General features: G+C 34.6%; 1 protein-coding gene across 2 annotated transcripts in view; it reads left to right on the forward strand.

Annotated features, from left to right (window-relative positions):
* The first annotated feature begins 511 nt into the window (after nucleotides 1-511).
* LOC145260680 (uncharacterized) overlaps nucleotides 512-16290 on the forward strand; it is a 239568-nt gene continuing 223789 nt past the window's right edge. The window contains exon 1 of one of the 2 annotated variants that reach the window (XM_080119061.1): nucleotides 512-1312. In XM_080119061.1, the coding sequence (XP_079975187.1) occupies nucleotides 1202-1312 (111 nt within the window). In that variant the 5' untranslated portion in view covers nucleotides 512-1201. The remainder of the gene's footprint in view (nucleotides 1313-16290) is intronic. The other variant, XM_080119060.1, reaches the window with a different exon arrangement.

The following is a 16290-nucleotide window of genomic DNA, read 5'->3' on the forward strand; positions in this document are numbered from 1 at the left end:
TTGTAAACAAAGAAGTGCGATTCTTAACGAAAGCCTAGAATTTAATTTAAAATCCTGATTATATAATTTTATCATCTTGCAAGCAATAATAAATGGATTTCTTTTCTTTTTTTTTTTTTTCGAATGGAGAAGTTATCATTGATGACAAAAATATTGCCATCATCGTGTTTAGATTTAGCGACATTTTTTTTTTTTTTTTTGCTTTTTTTTTTAATGGTGATTATTTTTTGACCGACTTTTAAATTACGAACACAAGAGAGAGAAAAAAGGAGTGTGTTTCTTTTTGTTTCACTCAATCAACAACAAGAAAATTGAAATTACAGCCAGCCATGTGTGAGGGGTAAAACTAGTGGAATTAGTAGTACTTTTAGACTTTGTTAGCAAAGAAAAGGAAGTGCGATTTGTGTGTGTGTGTGTGTGTGTGTGTGAAAGAGAGAGTGGGGGAGGGAGAGGGGAAAAAGAGACAGAGTGGGAGGAGCGAGAGGGAGGAAAAAAGAGAAAGACGGAGGGGGAGAGAAAGAGGAAGATCGAAAGCGAAGGAGTGGGAAAGAGGCGGAGGGAAAGAGCGAGGGGGAGGTGCGCGCACTTTGCTCTTCTCCGATTTTCCTTAGTCAAGCAGGATGGCGTCTCCACAAACTAAACCCCGAAGAATCGCCTCCGTTTTTACAACTTTGAATAGCCCAACAACAATAATAATGTCTACAAAAAGGATCTCAAGAGTCTAAATACGATTCCAACCATTTTGTTTAAAAAAAGAAAGAAGTCGATTCTTTTTAATCAATCATAAAAAAAAGGTCGAAAACAACCCACCCTGTTTGATAATTCACCGCACTTTCTGGTCCGTTTTTTTTTTTTTGTTTTGTTTGTTTTACGGGGATTTTCTTATTTATATTAATATATCATATATATTATTCTATTTACTAACTGGATTTTCCCCCTTTTTTTGGTCTTGGTATGTGTTTCTATGAATGAAAGATTGGGTGAGCCGAAGAAGGAAGAATTAGACGAAAAAGAATCAAAGAAAGAAAAAAATTTACTAAATTTACTATAAAAAAAAAAAAAAAATTAAAAAATCATAACAAAGCGAACATTTTTATTTCTTTCCTGTTCGTCTCCCCCACCCTCTAAAAAGAAAAAGAAAATCCCACTTTGTTGTCGATTTTTTTTAATAAGCTTTTATTTTCAAAAAAAGCCGACCAAAATGTCGTCGATAGAAATAAAACAGATTTTGACAAAATTTATCCAACATGTGAATGAACTCGAAGCGAAAGATGAACGGACTACAATGACGGGATTTGAGCAGGAATTTCGGGTGAGTTTGTATTTTTAATTTAATCTTCATTACTTTTAGTTTTTGCCGTCTTCATTCTTTCCAGAAAAGTTACAAGGACATATCTTTTCAATATTTATTTCACCAAAAACAGGCACTCGACAAACATGGAAAAGGAAATGTGTGCGTGTGTATATATATATATATATATATATATATATGAATCATATTTTTATATCAGAAAAATATGTATTCTTCGGAATTGGCAAAAACAATTGTCGGTATTTTTTACGCCCTACCCAAGCGTAGTGAAAACACCCCCAACCTCCCCATATTAAGAACGGTTTTCGAAATAAACACCCCCAACATCGAAGGCCATTCTTAACATCATGGGAAGGTTGGGGATGTTTCTACTACGCTGGTTTGTCTGATAATGAAGTGTTCTTGGATAAAATCTAGAGTTTCTTCTTTTTTTTTTTTTGTAGCTCTATTCGTATTCTATTGAGCTACTACCCGAACATTTGAACCAAACCTACTTTTACCGAATCTTAAACCTAAAATCTTAAATTAAGGTTTTCAAAAATAAAATAGTTTGGTTCAAATTCTGTAGAAGTACCGAAATTTATATACTATTTATATACTCAATATATAATATTTAGATATATGAGGAAGATGTATTAAAAAGTTTCAAATAAACTGGAGAATTAGTCTGTTGAATAGTGGATAAGAAAGAAAACATACGAATAGAAATAAGGACAAATATAGGTTAAGTTGAAACAGGATATTTCGGTCGATTCGTTCGACCATATTCATCAAACTAATTTGTGTGTGTGTGTGTGAGATACACGTCATAATCGCGTCGAAACACCGGTTCTCGGCAGATCACAAGTTAAGCAATGTTGAGCCTGGCTAGTACCAGATGGGTGACCATGACCATTTAGGGATTCTACGGGATGTATGTGCTCTCTCCGCTTATCTCGGCATTGTTTCTAGTCGCCTTGAATTTCCACTTGCCACTGGCATTTAACAACGCCGACTCAGGAGAGGTGTGGTTGGTTATTGCGCAACTCAATTCCACAAAAATTCCACGTGCAGACACCCTTAGCGTGGGTATCCATAGTCTATCAAGATTGAAGGAAGCTAACATGTGTGATATTTGGGGATCTCCGGATTTCATCTACAAGATTATTCTGGATTTAGGAAACAGATCTAGCTTTTTTTAATTGTTTCTTTTTCAACCCAGATCTCGGATGAAAAAAAAAAAAAAACAAGTCCGATTTTCTTCTGAACACAGTCTGACTAGAGAGATGAAACCAGGGTACCAGTTACATATACTATTTAAATACGCTAAGTAACCTTAAACCTTTGTGGAATCTACAATCGAGCACTTTGATATATATATATATATATATATATATATATATATATATATATATATATATATATTTCGGCACTTACGCAGAGAAGGTACTGTGCTGGCTGAATGTTATTATTTAGAAAGTCATTCTTAACATGGGGAGAGAACGCTGTTTTGTAACTATTCTGTACTTTCACCTAACAATTTAAGGTGCTAATGCACTTACTGATCCACGCTATTTTTTAAATCGTATTTCCACGTTTAATTAAAGTTTTATGTTTTTTTTTATTCAATTGTAAGGTTGAAGTACAAAATAGGTACAAAACACCCTCCCCTCCCCGTGTTAAGAATGGCCTTTTAAATAACGTTATTTTAGCACGGATCAATAAGTACACTAGTACCAAAAATTAATTCTTTTTATACAATTTATGGTAAAATAGTTACCTCCCTTAAAACAATGAGTTAAGATTCCGAATTGCCAAATAATTACTGCGGTATTGTTTGGTCATTTAATTATTAATTAAACCGTATTCTTATGTGATTAGAACGGATTTCGTTAAGATTATTTTAAAGCTGAAAAGTTCAAGATAATCGTCTTTTTTTCACTACCCCCCCCCCTCGCCCCCCTCCCTTGACAGTAATAAAAATGTTTTTAATATCTGTCACTGTCAGAATCAAAGTGAAGACAAGAAGAAACGAAACCGAACTCCCCAATCTGTTCCCGAGGGTGGGGTGGGGGGGAGTACTGGTAAGTGTGTGTGTATGTGTGGGGGTGGGGGGTACTTGTTAAGAAAGTCGACAGATCGATTTTTTAAACGTGTCATTTTAAGCAAAAACAACTACTTAATTGTCATGTCAAAAATAGTGATATATACAAAAATTATGGGTTTGTTGTACACATAGATTCGAAAAAGTTGTCAAAAGCCAAATATATAACAAATGTTATCAAAGGCAAGATATGTTACTTTTCTACCTAACTGGATAAGTTTTTAGTGTTTTTATTTAATGTAACATGTTTATTCAACTCGAAAAACATACTGTATTTACCGATGTATTAGAAAGTTAAAAATGGCGGCTGACTCTCTCTTTCACGCGGTAAGTTTGAGAAAAGGAGTTAAAAATAAAAACTATACAAAATAACTGTTAAAAACCCACAGAATATATGTCAGCCTATGTCACGGTAACATATATAGAGTGAGTTTCTAACAGTATTTTGTCTAGTTTTTATTTTTAACTCCTTTTCTCAAACTTACCGTGTGAAAAAGAGAGTCGGTCGCCATTTTTAACTTTCCAATACATTGGTAAACACTTATGTTTTTCGAGCTGAATAAACATGTTACATTAAATAAAACCACTAAAAATATATCCAGTTAGGTAGAAAAGTAACTTATCTTGCCTTTGATAACATTTATTTGTTATATATTTGTTTTTTGACAACTTTTTCGAATACAGTAATACAAACTCCAGATTGCGAATACAGGGGGCGGCATACTTCTCCCTTTTCGACACTTTAATTGGCGAACTTTTTTTAAAGACCATAGCGGTAGACGTTTTTTTTTTTTCTTTTTTTTAACTTTTGGATATATTACTATTTTCGACATGACAATTAAGTAAGCGTTGTTGTTTTGGCTTAAAACGACACACACACACACACATATATATATATATATATATATATATATATATATATATATATATATATATATATTTTAAATATCGCTCTGTCGACTCTATCTTAACAAGCACCAAAAAGAAAACAGAAAATCACAATGTCATATTCCCAAAATCACGTAATTTTATCAAGTCGTTTATTTCTTTTTATTCAAGAAAATAAAATTTTACGACTAAGCGAGTCGTAGTGTTTTCGTCAGCCACGATGAAATCTGATGAGATAAATAAGAGGAAAACAAACAACTCAAATCGAAGTGTCGAGGTCAAAAATCAGCCTTATGTTATTAAAAACAAATGCTGAGAAATCAGTCTCAAAACAATTTAGTTTGCTCGACTCATTTGTGACCTATTTGCGTTAAAAGTATAATATTCAGTACAAGCACATTAGGTGACCCTAAATATTGGTTGTGAGTAAAGAAATTAAGACGTCAGTGACGGGAAGTAAGGCACCAGGCCTTATTACTTTAATTCACGTGTTTATAACTTCTATTGTAAAAAAAAAAAAAAGTGAATAAATAAAATAAGTCCTAAAAATTCAAATGGATCGGCGATCCATTAGAATTTTTAGGACCGCATTTGACTATATAAAGCTAATTTTTTTGGGGTTTTTTTTTTTTTTTTTTTTTTTTTTTACGAAATTGCCAACCATATTTTTCCTTCAAAAAAAAATAATTTATGTCGCTAATAGTAAAGTTTACCACATGACGTTTGCGTTTGATGTTATAAAATTGCTAATTGTTGTTAGTGTTACTGCATTATTAATCTCTAATAAAATTAAAATGGGTGTGTGTTGCTTACGATTAAATCGAAATGCATTCTGGTGAATTTAATTTCGCAATTAACCTCTTTTAGTTCTCATTTAGAATTCAACATACTTTCTGCTTTTTTTTTAAAAGGGGGAGGGGGTGGAACTATTGAAAAATCTTCGATATACGTACTTGTCGCGGAACGAAGACGTAATATTCCGAAAATCACCTAAATCAATCAAGCAGTTTTGTTTTTGTTTTTTTAATTAGGAAAAAGATTAAACTTTACGATTTTTAGCAATTTTAATAGTAAACTGTAGCCATTACGGGGCTGATTTTGATCTCGGTAGTTCGAATTGAGTTGTCTTTTTATTTATAAAAGATGGCGGATCAAAACATCGCGTCTCGCTTTGTAATGAAATTTAATTTTTTCTTAGTTAAAAAAAAACTACTTGATCGATTTTACGTGATTTTTGGAATGGTATGTTCGACACGTGACATTACATAAATCTGTTTTCTGCTTCTTATTTAGATAAGAACTTTTTTTTTTCTCGTTTTTTTTTTTGTTGTTTTGTTAGGTTTTAAAAAAGATTGTTTTAATATTTAACGTTCTTGCGCTTTTTTAAAAAATTCCATAAATAATCGATTAATAATAATAATAATAATAATAATAAATGTCATGCAACCACGAAACACACACGCACGAGAAGTTGACTTGTAATTTTCTAAATATAGAAATAAATAAAAATGCCGATTTTATTATTATTTAAAGTATTCCCAATATCACATTTCTCATTAAAAACAACTTATTCGTGAACTTTTCAGCTTTAAGATGGCTGCCATTAAAACATTATTTTAGCTAAATTAGTTTTTCTACTTGTGCGAAATACAAACCGTGTTGAAATAATTACGTTATTATTTTAAAAAAAATAATAATAAACCCGTTCTTAACATGGGGAGGGTGTTTTTTTTTTATAACTATTCTGTACTTTCACCTAACACTTTAATAAACAAAAGATAACATAAAAATGGAGAAAAATAACACTGCCTTCGCTTTAGGTTTAGAATAATTTAGTTTAATTAATTAATCCCGCAAAAATTAGGTTAATATTTTTAAATGGTTTAATAAATTATATACACATTTAAAAGAAAAAAAAGTCGATCGATAATTTGTCTGCGTAATCTTTAATTTCGGAAAACCCTTTATTGCGGAAAAACTGGAAAACATTTCCAATAATTGGACCCACTTTTCGGATTGTTTATTAAATAAAATTATTTCTTTGTGAACAAAATTGTCACTTAAAAATTTTTTTATTTTATTTTGTTCCTGTTCTGCTTTTTATAAATATAAAAACATATTTTAAAAAGGAAGGTTTTTTTTTTTAATGACCAAGGATTAAAAAAAAATAAATAAAAAGGGGAAACTCCATAACAAGGAGCGTTTTTTTTAATTTCTTTTGCATCATACTTTTCCTTTCTCTATTTCAATTAGAATTGTTTCGCATTTATTTATATTTACCTTTTTTTTTTTAATATATATATATATATATACCACTAATTAAAATATATTAAGTTAGGTTGAGTAATAATATTTTTTTTAATTAAAAAAAAAAAAAAAATAGAAAACAATTTTGGTCAAAACACCGGTGGAAATTTATGACGTCACATTTGGCAGCCATGACGAAGTGTAGTTATTGAACATATCCCTAAATTAATATTTATATTCATATTCATATTAATTTACCCCCTTTGTTTTTTTTGGGTTTTTTTTTTTAATTAAAAAAAAAAAAAAAAAGATATAAATATATCTAAACGTCTGAAATTAAACTGGGGACGAAACCCAAACAAAGAAAGTGAAATTAGATTTTCTTTATATATTTTTTTTTTTTTTCAAACTTCATTTTATTTATTTATTTTTTTAAATGTGTTATTTTAATATTCTCACACACAAGAAAAAATTAAAAAAAATCATCTCGACTAAATTTATAATTTATCTTGTTTTAATAAATATTTGGATGATATTGAATTTCCATTGCTCGCCCTCATTCCGAATTCGTAACCGTGGGTCGCCATCAGTGGACAGTTTCTCTTTTGTATCAATGTTTTTTTTTTCTTTTTTGTTGTTTTTTAAGTTTAACTTTGTTTCAAGGCGATATACATAGTTTTGCACACTAAAAATATTTAAATTTATATAATAGAAAAAGGTTTTTTATATTCCAATGATTTTCAACTGAATAAAAATCTCATTTTTACTTGATATTTAATTTTTAATTTGAAAAAAATATTCTATGACATTTTAATAAATTTTATAAAAATTTTTTTACACAAAACGATTTTAATGTGACTTGAAAATGAACACAAAAATAAACACAAACTATTTGGTGCATGATAAGCAGTGTATTGATGGCGGCCCACGGCCACGAATTTGGAATGAAAGGGCATGCGAGCAAGAAAGTTCAATATTGATGTTATTTTTAAAACTTGCGGAAATCCACACCAAAAACTTTACGATTTCAAATGAAGTGATTTTTTTTTTTTTTTTACGAAAATAGAATAATAATTAAAAAAAAAAACATATGGCAATTGTGCAGTATAGTTATCCAAGAAAAAAGGAGGGGGTGAAAAAGAAAACAATAGACAACAAATGACCGTTTCTCAACCCTCCCTTTTTGTTTTCGTGTGAACTATAGTGCACAAGCGCCACTAATTCTTAGTCAATTCGATTCAAGTCAGTTTCTGTGAGTCATAAAAAAAAAAAAAAAACTGCACGTGACGAAAGAGATTATTCAATTAATAACTATTTGGATTTTCACCCGGTGTTGTCCGGATGGAAAAAAAAAATGCAAATTAAAATGGGGTACCGCTGTAAGATAATACGAACCTTGCTATTTATTTATTTATTTATTTATTTATTTATTGTTGTTGTTGGTAGGGTTTTCAAGTTAAATTCGATTTTGGTAAAATTGACTAATAGCTTACTTCGTCTCGAAGTAATCACCGAACCGGAAATGGAAAATGAAACGAAAAGCTTTATTTATTTATTTATTTATTTATTTATTTATTATTTTTTTATATTGGTGCTTATGCATCTACGTTACCGAGCTGTTTTTAAAATAGTATTTTCAATTTAAATTCAATTTGGTATTTTTTTACGACCTGCCCCAGCCAGCGGCGTAGTATAAAACCCCCAACCTCCCATGTTAAGAACGGCTTTCGGAATACCCCCCAACCTCGAAAGCCGTTTCTTATATAAGGAGGTTTGAGGGGGGGATTATTCCGAAAGCCGTTCTTAACATGAAGTTGGGGGTGTTTGTACTATACTGCTGGGTCAGGTTGTAAAAAAAATACCTTCGATTTTTATGATACATTTGTTTATTGAATTGTTAGGTGAAAGTACAGAATAGTCACAAAACATCCTCTCCTCTCCATGTTAAGAACGGCTTTCTATTAGTTTCGTGATAACACACATAAACCAAAAAAACTTTATTCAAAGAAATGTATAAAGTAAAAGATTAATTTTTTTTATTATTATTATTATTTCATAACATAAGTATTGTCAAAGCAAAAACAATTTCTGGAAACAAAATATGGTTTCGCACTTCAATAAAAAAAAAAAAAGAAAGAAAATTTTCATTTTTTACATCTCTATAAATGAAGCCATTTTGAAATAATATATTAAATATATTAACACAATAAGTGTTGAAACTGGGATAGTTTTTTGAAATAGTGTTTCTGTATGGTTTCGTGTTTCGTTTCATGCTTGGTGGCTTCCGTTCCGTATTTGCCTCAACTGTATCCATTTCTGCCATCTTTGTTTTGGGAGTGCAATTGTTAGAGATTGCCCTGTTAATTATCTATTATCATTGAGTTTTCATGCAGGTCTTCATCAATGATTACCCAGACAACAACCGGTGGTGTTCCCTGGAGTCTGGGTGACAGTAAGTCTCCTCAGATATCATGTACTCTTCATCTCTTTCGATAACCATTACAAATAAATTTGCGTTATCGCAACAGTCGCTTGCCATTGGTCTTCATTGGAATTTGGGCGGCAGTAAAGCCTCTCCAAAGCCCTAGTGCTCTTTGCACCTATTCAGCGGAGGTCTGGTTAGTGCTTTCCATCTTTGTTGACCCTGACTAGTCTCTTCAGATGGAGTCCCAGTTTTCGTTTGATTTTATAGAACAGTAGAATAAACAAAAGATTAAGGTTAGTTAAATTTTGCTGTTGTATGTATCATCAATTTGGGCCTGCTCTCAACCTCACAAGTCAGCAGAAGATCTGTTGAAACTTGCTTATTCATGCCATACTAGGGGGGTGGGGGCTTTGCCCGATTGTAAAATACGCTTAAATATGATATTTTAATTTGTTCAGAGTTCGTATATATTATTATAGTCATGATTTAAAAAGTATTAAAAAAATATTTGGATGCCATCAGCTAGAATCGAAACCAAAACTGTAGCATTCAAAGCTGGTGACGTTACCACTGTACCAACGCGACACGTATATGAACTGATTAAAAATAAGATGAATGTACAAAATGTATAACGATTTTTTTCAATTTTGACCCATTTTTGACCTCTTAAAAAACTATTTTAACCAATTCATAAATAATCCAATCATTTGAGGCCCCTCGCGCCACTCTGTGACTTTGAGTTTCACAAGAGATAGTTTAAAAATATGGAGAAAGACAGACGGACAGACATATAGCCTTTTATATATTAGATGAATCGGATGATTCTATAGTTGACATAGGTTTCCCCGGATATTTTTCAAGTCAGAAATCGGGTACTTACAGAAGGGACCGTGTGAAGGTTGCCAACTTAAAGTGTTTCTGTGGAAAGAATTTGAATTAAAATCAAACTTGGCATATCCAGGTTTTCCGTCTGTCGTTAACCACTTGACCACCATCAGTTGTTGTTTTATTTTTTTCTGAATCTTTTTTCGATGGAGCTTCATAATTTGTGCATCTTTTTGCAGATTGTTATCCTCGTCTTTGTAGCTGTTGTTTCAGCCAACTCATCCTTTGGGCTTCTTCAGGTGATTAACCGTAACCGGATAGGAATGCTGAATCTTGTCTCACGAAAATTTGAATTTATAAGACCATAAAATCCAACCTTGATCGCTCTTCGGGGCCTGTGGTGCAGTGGATAGATGCGCTGAATCTCTACAATTCCAGGTGAGCATTTCTGAAGATAGCAGTTTCAATCTTAGCCAAAGCAGGCCAGAGGATTAGTCGGCCAAAACGTGGGGAGACAACAACAACAACTATGGGAGTCAGTAATTACTGAGGATCCATCCATAGCCTTGAGCCCTTGGAGGGGCACAGGCCATCTACAACTTTGTAGATGCTTTTATAGTGACTGAGTTCTTTTTACGGGGTGAGGGTGCTTGCCGCACGCTCAACCTTCCCAGAAGGTACATACAGCGCCTAGCCTTCCCAAATGGTCACCCATCTGGTACTGGCCAGGCTCAACGTTGCTTAACTTCGGTGATCCGGTGAGAACCGGTGTATTAACGTGCTTGTGCCGTACAATTACTGGGGATACAGTTAAAAAATTCAGCATTCCAATCGCATCATGGTTAATCACCTGAAGAAGGCCAGAGGATGAGTTAGCCGAAACGTGGTTAAACAACAACTATGAAGATGAGAATAACAATCCACAAAAAGAATGAATGCATAGGTTGTTATTGTTTTGAATTCTTGAAACATATTTTTTTCTTTTTCACATGGAGGTCACCACTTATCAAGGCCCGGAAGCCACTCGGGGATAAGGGTTATTGTGTGTACAGTAATCAATGAGATAATATCGTAGTAATCATTAGTAATGGAGATTTGATAAAGTTTCTTACTTAAGAGGGGGGGTATCAGGAATTTGTTTATGTTAGACTTGAAGACATCCAAGTTGTAGTCAGGTGGGAAACAGTCAAACGGAACAGTTCCACAGGCGTGCACTTCTCAGAAAGAAGCTTTGTTCATGGAATCTACGTTTTGATTTAGGCACAGATAAAGAGTGTTGAAAATTAATGACAGTGGTTTCAGCTAGACAGGTGTTTTTCGGTGAAAGATATACAGGGTGAAACGATAAATTTGTCGCCCTAAAGAAAGCTTTATTGTAAAAATCAATTCAGGTAACTTGATTATGTAGTAGAGCTGACATCTATTCAATGTAGCTGCCTTCAGCCGCAATCACTAACTCGATACAGGACTAGAACTGGGAACATGCCTTTTCCACAAGCACTGGTAGAAGCTCGGTGGATAACAGCGATCAGGCTGGTTTTGGTGTTGGGGGAGGTCATGTTTGCGGTGTTCTCAACGTATGACCAAAGTAGTCCAGCAGGTTCAGGTCGGGAGAAGGTAGGGCCAGTGAGAGGAGGGTATAAACTCGTAGCACTCCTTCAGAAGCCAAGCCTGGGTTTCTTTGAACTTGCGGGCCAGTGTCACCTGATTGCACTAGGGGATTAGCACACTTTTCAGCACATCCAGGTAGACTTTGCTGTTGATTTTCAAGCCGACTTCGAAAATGAGAGTTAGTATGATGTGGCACTCACTTGAAACCACTTCAAGGACCATAACCGTGGTTGAAAACTTTGTTTTCATCACCCTGAGTGCGTTCCTATTATTCGTGGCAATCCAACGATGCATTTTGAGGGTGCTGGCAATGGTCCTGTTGTCATAACTTGGATCAGTAGAGAGCATGAGTTGTACAGCGGCGCATCTCTGATCTCGGTGGTTGAACATTGTGTCACTTTCAGACATGATAGAAGGCTCCTATCACTCTTGGAGTTTTTGTACACAACTGGCCAACTAGTAGATGGCCTGCGACAAACAGAAATGGAATCATGTCATCTTTTCTAGGGCAATAATTTTATCACTCATCCCTGTAAATGATATTGTATGGATATCCTTTACCTTCCATTTACTGTAACTCTAGAGGATCTAACTCCTTTTCTATTGAGCTGATTATATATCCACAGTTTACTGAATGATTGGTTGTAATTCATATGCTTTCTCCGGGTTTGTATTACTGTACACATAGATTCGAAAAAGTTGTCAAAAAACAAATATATAACAAATAAATGTTATCAAAGGCAAGATAAGTTACTTTTCTGCCAAACTGGATATATTTTTTGTGTTTTTATTCAATGTAACATATTTATTCAGCTCAAAAAACATACAGTGTTTACCGATGTATTCGAAAATGCAAGATGGCGTCTCACACCCTCTTTAATACCGTAAGTATGGAAAAAGGTGTTATAAATAAAAAACTAAACAAAATACTATTAAAAACCCGCCGAATATATGTCAACCTATGTCACGGTAACATATATTGAGCGAGTTTTTAACAGTATTTTATCCGGTTTTTTTATTTATAACATCTTTTCCCACACTTACCGTGTTAAAGAGAGAATAAGACGCCATCTTGAATGTTCCAATACATTGGTAAACACTGTATGGTTTTCGAGCTGAATAAACATGTTACATTGAATAAAAACACGAAAAATATATCCAGTTTGGTAGAAAAGTAACTTATCTTGCCTTTGATAACATTTATTTGTTATATATTTGTTTTTTGACAACTTTTTCGAATCTATGTGTACAGTAATACAAACCCCTTTCTCCTATATTGAAAAAAAAAACAATTAAAAGTATCGTTTTTGGAAAATGGGCACAAATTTTTACGATCCGATACAGATTCCAATACCCTAAGAAGTTTTGATTATTTTGATTTCCGATTCTGATTGATTGTCCCAACACTAACATGTATATATACATATATAGTCATCCACATGCAGTACTGTTTCGATGTTTCACAGCTCATCAGTGCGGCTAGAAACCCGATCGCCCAAACAATAGTCGGAGCTTCTAACCATTGCGCTATACGGCTGCTGCTAAGCGGGCAGTGAATTAACAATGTTTTAACATTGTCCAAAGTACCTAAGCTCAATTTGTTTATGCAAAGAGCATCGCTTCATACGCTAATGGTAATTTGTATATCACTTCCCAATATGCTCAACCTAAGATGAGGAGCATTATAGTCATCCACATACAGTACTGATTCGCTGTTTCACAGCTCATCAGTGCGGCTAGACAAGCACCTACCTCAAGCCAGGATCGAAACCTGATCATCCAAATGATAGTCGGAGCTCCTAACTATATATATATATATATATATATATATATATATATATATATATATTAGTTTTTATGCATAAAGTAAATGCCTCATCACCCCCTCCCAACCCCCTAAAAGAGCTATGTGAAATAGTGAAGAAGGATGAAAAAACCGAGGAGAGAGCGCTCATCAGAAATCTTTGATTATGGCTTTTGTGATTACTCCTAGTGATTAAATAATAATAATACACCCAGAGTGATGTCAAATAGTCGAGAAGAGACAAGGAGGATGGAAAGACCGAGGAGAGAGCGCTGATCAGGCCTCCACTGGACAAGTGCAAATAGAACTGGGACCTTGTGGAGGCTTATTGCCACTCAAATTCCAGTGGAGACCAACAGCAGCTGTCAGCGAGAAATCAATGATAAGCCGCTGTTGTGATAACGCAAAGTCATTTGCGAATGTTATCGAAAGAGGTGGCGAGTACTGGAAATCTTGGTAGACTTGTTGTCACTCAGCCTCCAGGGAACACCACAGGTTGTCTTCAAGGAGAGATCCTTGATGACCTGTGTGAAAGCTCCTTGTAAGCTAATGGTAATAATAAAATTGTAGAGTTGGCATAGACTGGCGCCATACCAAATAGTTGTCGTGAAAGGGTCAAGAAGAATGTGGAGATTAAAGAGAGAAAGCACTTATCAGACCTCCACTGGATAAGTGCAAAGAGAACTGAGACCTTGGGAAGGCTTGTTGCCACCAAAATTCCAGTGAAGACCAATGGTTTTTGTCAACAAGAAATCAATGGTAAGTGGCTGTTACAATAATGCAATGACATTTGCAAAGGTTATCGAAGTGGTGGAGAGTACTGCAAATCTGGAGAGACTTCTTGTCACTCAGACTCCAGGGCTCTAATGATGACCTTTGAAAACTCTTAGTGAGTAGATAATAATAATAATGATGAAGATAAAATATTTGGGGGTCAAAGGTCAAAAGCAGATTAAACTATATAAGAATGATTATATTTTGTAAACATCTCATTTCAGAGTGACCTATATCTTCCCGGTTAAGTTGCATACGTATGGGTATGTGTGTATCTATACAATTCTCTACCTATATAAAAGCCAGGTACGGCCAACGATGGAGTACTGTTGCCACATCTGGGCAAGAGCTCCTAGAAAGGACTTATCCTGCCTTGATAGATTTCAAAATAGACTTCGTAGGGGGATGCTCTTTTCTCTTCCCTGCAACCTCTTTCCCCACAGAAGAGACGTGGCGAGCCTGTCTCTGTTTTATCATTATTTTCATGGCAGGTGCTCGTCTTAGCTCCAATTTATGGTCCCCCCCCCTTGCCAAATTTTCACAAAAAACACTCGTCTAACCAAAATCACTATCAATAATTTCTCCCACTCTTTATCTCTGCCCAAACCTAAACGCAGAGCCCATAAACAAAGCTTCTTTCTTAGAACTGCACGCCTGTGGAACTTTCTTCTGTTTGCCTGCTTTCCAGCTGTGACTATGACTACAATTTAATTGTCTTCAAGTTCAATGTAAACAAGTTCTTAATAAACCATCTCCCTATGTAATCCAATTTAAAAAATTTCTGCTACTTACGATTACTATAATCCCATTGGCTACTGTACACCCATTAACCTTATCCTCGGGTGGCCTCTGGGCCTTGATAAGTGCTGACTCCTCTGTAAAAAAAAAAAGAAAACAAAGACCCCCCCCAAACTCTGTACGCCCTTGCTTGAATATTGTCTTCGATGATATAAAAGTGTATATACTCTTTATTATTTAATTGGAATTCATTATTGAGATGAGTATTATTTATTAATTTTTATTTATTGCAAACTATTATCCTCATCTTTCTTAGATGTTGTTTCATGACGTTTCGGCCAACTAAGAGGCTTATTTGGCTGAAAACATGGTCAGACGATAACAACTACGGAAGGCAGTAATTGCTGAGAACGCAGTTAGGAGATTCGGAGTTCCTATCACGTCGCGGTTACCTCCTGACGAAGGCCAGAGGAACAGTTGGTCGAAAAGTCATGAAACGACGGCTAAAAAGATGAGGATAATAGTCCGCAATAAAATAAAAATTGATACTCTTTATTTTTTTTTTTTTTTTACATAAGCAGTAATATGTTGCTACACAGCCATGAGCATGTTTCGGTCAGCTAGCTACTAGTAACCAGAGACCTCTCCAGGCGATACAGTTTATGCAAAAGCAAAATTTGCAATGAAAATATCAGGTGTTCTTCGTCACACGGAGTTAATATCAGAAGGTTCCGTCAAATGTTGTGAAAAAGTAAGGTTGAGTTGTATGTAAATAAGACCCAATTCTTCCTCTTTCTCTTCTTTTCTCCCTTCACTGATCGGCCCTGTCGGTGGGGCATTAGAATACACCAACTGCCCCCCTGCAGAGGGTAAAAGTCCCTCAATGGGGGTCCTGGATATGACCTTAAACTATATCTAGTGGTGAGGCCCCAGCTTGTGGGCTTTGGGGAGTGTGGAGCCACCCTTTAATTACCATTGCTCCCAGGTCCACTCTAACCCAGAGTGGTAGTACCTGTTAGGGTTCCAACTATGGGTTAAATAGAAACCGACTTGAAAACAACAAATATATTCTATTAAAAATTTTTTCTTCAAAATCTTTGGATTCGGTATTAAATAACCCGAAAAGGGTTGATATGCCATAAAACAACCAACCAACCAACCCTTCACTGATGTGTGCAAGAATGATATTGGTGGAGCGGGGATATGCAAGCGTACAATGTTAGTCAATAGTCCTACATTTTCTGACGACATAAAAAAATCCTAGTCAAATTTAAAGCATTTTTATAACTGAATATCCCCAATCAAATCAGAAACTCCTTTTAGCATAGATATGTCAAATCCATATTCCCGTACTGATTGAACCTATACACACTAGTATGCTTAAGTTTTAGGGCGGCCATCACGCACACACATACGAATACCTTTCTTTCTAGTCTTCCATTACCTCTACCTGGACCTTTAACCACACCCCCCACCTTTTCCCATTCATCCCTATATCTAAACACAAATCTGCACACCTGTTGCCATAGCTCACCGAAACATGCTCATGACTGTGTAGCAACATATTACTGCTTATGTAAAAA

Source organism: Euprymna scolopes, chromosome 36, assembly GCF_053919585.1.
Source record: "Euprymna scolopes isolate OS-2025 chromosome 36, ASM5391958v1, whole genome shotgun sequence".
NCBI lineage: Eukaryota > Metazoa > Mollusca > Cephalopoda > Sepiida > Sepiolidae > Euprymna > Euprymna scolopes.